At 40.8% G+C, this 6,759-nt stretch overlaps 1 protein-coding gene across 1 annotated transcript in view; it reads left to right on the plus strand.

Annotated features, from left to right (window-relative positions):
* Nucleotides 1-457: 457 nt before the first annotated feature.
* Nucleotides 458-6,759, plus strand: part of ecpas (Ecm29 proteasome adaptor and scaffold) — a 20,835-nt gene continuing 14,533 nt past the window's right edge. Inside the window, exons 1-17 of the mRNA XM_046047319.1 lie at nt 458-611; nt 1,415-1,545; nt 1,693-1,809; nt 2,757-2,875; nt 3,060-3,209; nt 3,314-3,491; nt 3,774-3,913; nt 4,208-4,286; nt 4,393-4,512; nt 4,659-4,744; nt 4,829-4,904; nt 4,995-5,044; nt 5,147-5,213; nt 5,376-5,498; nt 5,597-5,700; nt 5,844-5,967; nt 6,084-6,178. Coding sequence (XP_045903275.1) covers nt 590-611; nt 1,415-1,545; nt 1,693-1,809; nt 2,757-2,875; nt 3,060-3,209; nt 3,314-3,491; nt 3,774-3,913; nt 4,208-4,286; nt 4,393-4,512; nt 4,659-4,744; nt 4,829-4,904; nt 4,995-5,044; nt 5,147-5,213; nt 5,376-5,498; nt 5,597-5,700; nt 5,844-5,967; nt 6,084-6,178 — 1,781 coding nt within the window. The 5' untranslated portion in view covers nt 458-589. The remainder of the gene's footprint in view (nt 612-1,414; nt 1,546-1,692; nt 1,810-2,756; nt 2,876-3,059; nt 3,210-3,313; nt 3,492-3,773; nt 3,914-4,207; nt 4,287-4,392; nt 4,513-4,658; nt 4,745-4,828; nt 4,905-4,994; nt 5,045-5,146; nt 5,214-5,375; nt 5,499-5,596; nt 5,701-5,843; nt 5,968-6,083; nt 6,179-6,759) is intronic.

Genomic DNA, 6,759 nt, shown 5'->3' on the forward strand with positions numbered 1-6,759 from the left:
AAATTGCTTTTATGATGTGCACAAGTGACGAGATGATGTAGGGGATGAACATGCAGTTTTGAGAATTTCATTTCTGATCTGAGAAATGTACTAAAGCGAGCGAGAAAAACTGTAAAAGACCACTACCAGCATAAAACTAAAATTTGCATTGAGGAAACCCTAGAGGCAGAGTATGGTATTAAAAGAAAAGTAAAATAAAGATAAAACATAATAATAAAATGATAAAAATAAAATATTTAAAATAACATAATAGAAATAAAAAATAAGAGAACATGATAATAAAATAGAATTAATAGATTAATTATTATCAATAGATTAATAAATCAATCAATCAGTAAACAGAAAAATGAATTTTAAAAAATAATTTTTTTGTCCAATCTGTCACCTGTTTGTGTCATATTGCACTAATAACGTAGTGCTAGTAATATATAGGCACTGTTATATATATTTATGTGTACAATATACAATTTTAACACCTGTTTGGGCCCTTGATGTAGTTTGTGATGATTAAGCAATTGTTGAGGAGTGGCTTTTGTGCCTGCAGTGACACTCAGTAAACTGGGAGGGTCGCTAATGACTTTCTGCAAACATGGCTGCCCAGGATGAACTCAGTAAGTTTCTCTCTGCGTTATTGGTGATTCATACCTCTCAAAATGTCGTGTTCGTGGATGTCAAACCTATACTGAACAACAGACCAGCTTCATTGTAACTAGTGGGATGTTTTTTTTAAGTAACGATAAAGATCCTTCATTTAAAAACTGGGAGCATGAACGTTAGCTAGCTACTCAGCTATATTGCTAGCTAGAATGCTAACGTCAGGAGGCCGTTTGCCCAGTCATGGTCAAAATGAAACTATCACGAAGGTTATGAATATATTTGTGTTAATCAAAATATAAGCTACCTATTCATAATTTGAATGTTTAGGGCATTTATGATTAATTGCGCATAATGTCACTGGTTGTGTGCCAGCGGTACAGCAAAGAGACGGTTAAATGCGTGGATAGTCTGTCAGTTACTGCAGTTAGCTTTCTGGTGAGCCATGCCAAGAGAAAGAAGGCAGGGCTGGGTGATGGTTGCACCAACACAGCAGCTGGCAGGATGAGCTTATTAGCCAAACTGGGGCCACATGCATGAGGGACTGTCTGTTTTTAGTTCACTAGTAAAAGTGTGCGAATTTTACTCTGTATGAAGCCGAAGGTCGCACAGACTGGTTTTGCATGTGGTTGCATAAAGCCAGTGGGTTGTTCTTTCATATTTGAATGGAAAGCTGTTGATATATTAAATATAGCAGAGGGATTGCTTTAAACAGGTCCTATGTTTGGTGTTCATTCTTGGGGTATGACAGATACCGCCCAGAAAAAGAGACATACGAGCTGATCATGGTGTTAACTGTGCTTTTGTTTTTTTTTGACAGATCAACTGGAACGTGTGTTCCTTCGCCTGGGCCATGCAGAAACCGATGAACAGCTACAGGACATTATCTCCAAGTTCCTACCCCCTGTGCTCCTCAAACTCTCCAGCGTTCAGGAGGGTGTGCGAAAGAAAGTAAGAAGGGTGCCTAAAGAGATTACAATGGCTTATGAGTCTATGCTTTATAGCTAGCCTTCATAAAAATGTGAATAAAGTGAAAGCGTAATGCCGCCCCCCCCCGGTGGTTTAATTACGAATCGCTTTCTGTGCCTCCTCTGCTAGGTCATGGAGTTACTTGTCCACCTGAACAAGAGGATCAAAAGTCGACCTAAGATTCAGCTGCCAGTAGAAACTTTGCTGGTACAGTACCAAGATCCTGCAGCTGCCTCCTTTGTCACGGTGAGAGTAAGAATTTACAGTGTTGGTCTTATTAGGTAGGTGTTGGTGCATGCAAAAGTAACTGTATATAATTGTTTACTGGCAAGTTAATATAACATAACATAATATAAATTATAATAACTTATCTACTTGTCTACATCTGTGTTTTAATACCATAAAATAAATATTAGATGTAAGATTTTGTGGATTGTACACCAGTACAGCTCCCAAAGAGAGTTTCCATCTCCCACAGAGAACACTGCTCTGATCTGCCTGAAAACAGCTTGTTTGTAGTCCAGCCTTTTCCTCCTCTATATGCCGATGTTATGAAAAATGAATCATAATGCTCGTCAAGCGGCTAGTCCGACATGCCCTCAAAAACACCAGTGGAAAAACACTCTGAACTGCAGCACACAGTGACAAGACGTCCACCTTCTGCCTCCCCTCTCCCTTCCAAACACTAGCTACCCTCCACGCAGTCAGTGGACATAAAGTTGTTACTGTGATGTAGAGACAGACCTCAGTTATAACATTATGGATGAACGATACATTTGTTACAGATTAATAACTCACCACTCCAAAACCCTTGCTCCAGTCCATGTTGCTAAGCTGCTAAGGGGATATACAGCTGAACCAAAGCCGTGTTTACCGGCTTCTCACTGACCCGCCCTTCTCTGCTTCTGATTGGCTAGTAGTTCTTAACTAGGAACTGCACATGTTCAACTCCCAACAAAGATCTTGTAGAGGTGAGATGTATCACTCCATAGCTAAAACGGAGCGTTCAACACATAGGGTGAAAAGAGGAGCTGCAGTAATGTGCAGTATGAAAAAATTAAATGATGAACCTGAAAATGAGCATAATATGACCACTTTAATATTTTATTCATCTGAAACCATTTTTATTTTCATTTTGCTTAAGTATTAAGTTGAGACAGGAGTGGTGATTGTCTAATCTATGTATTTTGTAGAATTTCACCATCATCTACATCAAAATGGGCTATCCACGTCTGGAGGTGGGAAAACAGTGCGAGTTGGCCCCCACTCTCCTCACTGCCATGGAAGGCAAGCCACAGCCACAGCAGGACAGGTGAGGGGACACAAGGATAGTTACTATTATCACAATACTGTGTTATAAGAAGTATACACTTGAGGTGTCTCTTGATTAACACATGTATAAATACAGATACTGCCTCTGTCCGCTGTATACGGGGCTGGCCCCATCCATTCCTTTTTGGGCTACGATTTCCCTTAACTCTCTTTCTTTCCCTTAGCCTGATGCACCTGCTGATCCCTACTCTTTACCATATGAAGTATCCTGCAGACATATCCAAGAATGCGTCTCCATTTAACTTAACTGAGAGGCCAAAGACAGTGCAGCTGCTGCTGGAGTTCATGTTAGATGTTTTACTGATGCCTTATGGGTGAGTTCTTGCTGTGTCGTTTGGAACCCCACTGAAATGGGTGTATTAGTCGTTCGCTTCGAAGCATTTGAATGCTGACTTGTTCTCTCTTCGCCTCCTCAAAGGTTTGTGTTGAACGAGTCCCCGACGCGCCCTGCTCCCTCCTCCTCCCAGGGAGGTTCTGCAGACGGGACAGTGGCTGCAGGTGGCCAGATACTCCCCCAGCCTCCCCCAGGAATGAGTGTCTATGCTGCCAAGAGGGTGATTGGAGAGGCTCAGTGGAGCGCTGAGCAGCTAGAGCAGGTGCAATAGCCGAATCTGGAGGATGAGTAGTGGCTATATTTCATCTCACATTAAAGTCAAAATAAGATTTCTCTGAAATGTAATGTAGGTTCTAAACACAGCTCAATACAGAAATAGTGTGTTTGCTGTCAGTCAATAGCTGTTCAATACATTTTTAAGTCTTTGTTTGTGCCCCTGTATTCATTCATAATGATTTAAATATATATGTGAATGGTGATGCGCATTGGGTCGCATTTCTCTTGAATATAAAGCTAACGATTCCTTCATTGCGTGTTTCAACAGTGTAAACTAGGCATAGTGAAGTTCATTGAGGCAAAGCAAGTCCCAGAGGTGGAGACGGTGGTGCACCTGGTGGTGGCGTCAAGCGACACTCGTCACAGTGTGGCCACTGCAGCTGATCTGGAGCTGAAGAGCAAACAGAGGTAGGGGAAGGAGCTTGAATCGCCCCCGGTTCATATGTGCTTTACAGATGTCATCCACCCTGTAATCTTTCCTCTGCAGTGAACTACGAAATTGTTAGGTACACTGGTTGTGCTACAAATTCACAAAGCAAAATCTTTCATCTCTAAATGATTGATTTTTTGCCAATAACTTTTTCTTCAGGTTATGAAAGTTACAGATTGACAAGCTGGTATCTATACCCATTGGAGAGAAATGCTGAATGTATAAACTTTTATTCATATCATTGGCTATGTACTTGTTTTATTACCTTCCAGCATCATCGATTGGAACAATCCTCTGATTATCAACAAGATGTACAAGGTGTATCTGGGAGACGTTCCTCTTAAGACAAAGGTTTTTAAAATAAACATTTCATTTTCAAACTTAACCTGTGTTTTTTTTCTTTCTTTCTTTAATTATTTATTTCTTAATTATAATTCTGATTTGCATTGCGCACTAGGGCGGCAATATGAAGCAAGAGCTGAAACACGAGCCAGTAAGCACAAGAGTCAAAATGAAGATTCTGCCACATCTTCTACGGTCACGCCTAGCCGCAGAGTGCTTTCCAGCTAATATCCAGGTAGGCTCTTTGTCCATGCTTTTGGGTACATTTCTGTAGTCTCAATTTTGCATATACATATTACAGTAAGTCTGGTGGTAAGCTAAATAATTTTTAAGGAAATGATCCAGTGTATGGCACAATCAGTCCTTTCCTTTCCTCCACAGGTTGTGTACGATGGTCTGTTTGGAACCAACACCAACAACAAACTGCTGTCTCTCACCTTACAGTTTGTCCATCACATTTGCATGGTGTAAGAAAAGTGCACTTTTCTTTTCTTAGTCTAGATGCATCCATGTTTAATTTCTTCTCACGACAGTGTTTTGTCGTTTTTCAGATGTCCTGACACTAATAAACCGTTGGGCCTAATGCTGCTTAATGGCCTTACCAAGCTCATCAATGAATACAAGGAGGTAAAACTACAAATGGAAATGCACATTTTAACTGTAATTTCATACAGTATAATTTGATTTATGCCTACTAAACAACATTTGTCCTTGCAGGATCCTAAGTTGCTATGTGTTGCCTACTCTGCTGTTGGAAAGCTGTCAAGGTACAATAAAATAATTCTTTCTTTATTCCTTAAAACATTGCCAGCTTGGTGTGGGATTTTAGACTTAAAAAAACATTAAACACTTTATATCCTCTCCTCTAGCCGCATGCCACAGCTGTTCACAAAGGATATAGCACTCGTACAGCAGTTTTTTGAGTCCATGTGCAAGGTAGGTGAAAAAGCTCTTAAAAATCTCAATGCAACGAAAACTGGCAGCACACTACAATTAAAATAAAACTATCAATCAAAGTTTTTTTTTTTTTTTATGTATTCCTTTTCACAGTGGTGTATCCGATATAGACATTTCAAAATTCTGTGTCAACTTCTTTAGGAGGAGCCGGATGTCCGTCTTGCCATCCAGGAAGCTTTGTCTATGATGGTTGGAGCTTATGCCAACCTACAGGGGGCACTGCTGAACCTGATGGAGGCCCTGGTGGCTGCATACATTGGAAAGGTGAGCGTACATGGGTAAAGTAGATATTTGGTATGTTTACTAGTTTAGTAACTAGGCACGAGGCAATTCAAACACACTCGAATTTTCTTTATGGCCAGCCGGAAGTGCAAGTTCGGCAGGTGGCCATGAAGTTTGCCAGCACGGTGTTTGGTCCTGATCACGTGCCATCAAGATATCTACTGCTACTGGCAGCTGGAGACCCGTAAGTCCCAAAACACACAAAAATTGTCTACATAACAGTAAATACAATGTAGTACAAAGTCTTGAAAGCACTTTGTACACACAAAGATTCAAATAAGATGGGAGAAAGTCAAAACTAAAATCAAAGTTGTGCTATATTTTTAGGAGGGAGGAGGTGTCTGCGGAAGCCCAGAAGGTGCTAAGAGTTTTTCCTACCAAGAGCTCAGAGAAGGAGGGACCAAAGCCAATGCCCTCCTTTCCTGACATGGTGGCCTATGTCCAGGAGAAGGTGAGGCTCAGTGCATTTTTCATTGTCTTAGAAACAATACATCCAGGTTACATGGTGGCTGTTTTTGCTAAAAGAAATATTAATCTGGTATCTTTTTTTGGTTATGTCATTGTCAGGCTGCTCAGAGGATCAAGACTCCAGCTAAGTACATTGTTGGAACCTCCACTATTCCTTTCAACCCATCCGCGTTTGGGGAGGTAAATATTAATTGGTGATCAGCCTGTACATTCAGTAAATGTGACACAAGATGAGTTTGCAAGTTTGGGGGGTTATACAAAGTTTTGCGCATTCTTTCAGAGCCAAAGCCAACACCTGTCTAATTCCAACACCAACAATCTGGTCGATCACTTCAATCATATCTGCTTGTCGTCACTAAATATTGCTGCTCCTCTAAAGGTTAGGCCTACGTCTAAAGCTAGTAAGCAACCCTGGATAAATGACAGCATTCGCAGCCTAAAAAGGGAATGCAGGAAAGCAGAGCGCAGATGGAAAAAATCCAGTCTCCAAGTCCATTACCTCAGTCTGAAGGATTTATTAATTAAATACAATAACTTGGTTAAGGATGCGAGAACACACTATTTATCTGAACTCATTACTACACATAAACACAATCCCAGGTTTCTGTTTAAGACTGTGGATCAGCTGGCAAACCCAACCCCTCCTTGTGCCTCAGCTGGAAGTAATGATGACTGTGAATTGTTTTTATCTTATTTTACCAATAAGGTGGTGTCAATCAGAGCCTCTATTACCCCCACGGACTCTTACTCAGAGGTCCCTCACCAGCAACAAGAG

The sequence above is a fragment of the Micropterus dolomieu genome, linkage group LG04 (assembly GCF_021292245.1).
Source record: "Micropterus dolomieu isolate WLL.071019.BEF.003 ecotype Adirondacks linkage group LG04, ASM2129224v1, whole genome shotgun sequence".
In the NCBI taxonomy this organism is placed as follows: domain Eukaryota; kingdom Metazoa; phylum Chordata; class Actinopteri; order Centrarchiformes; family Centrarchidae; genus Micropterus; species Micropterus dolomieu.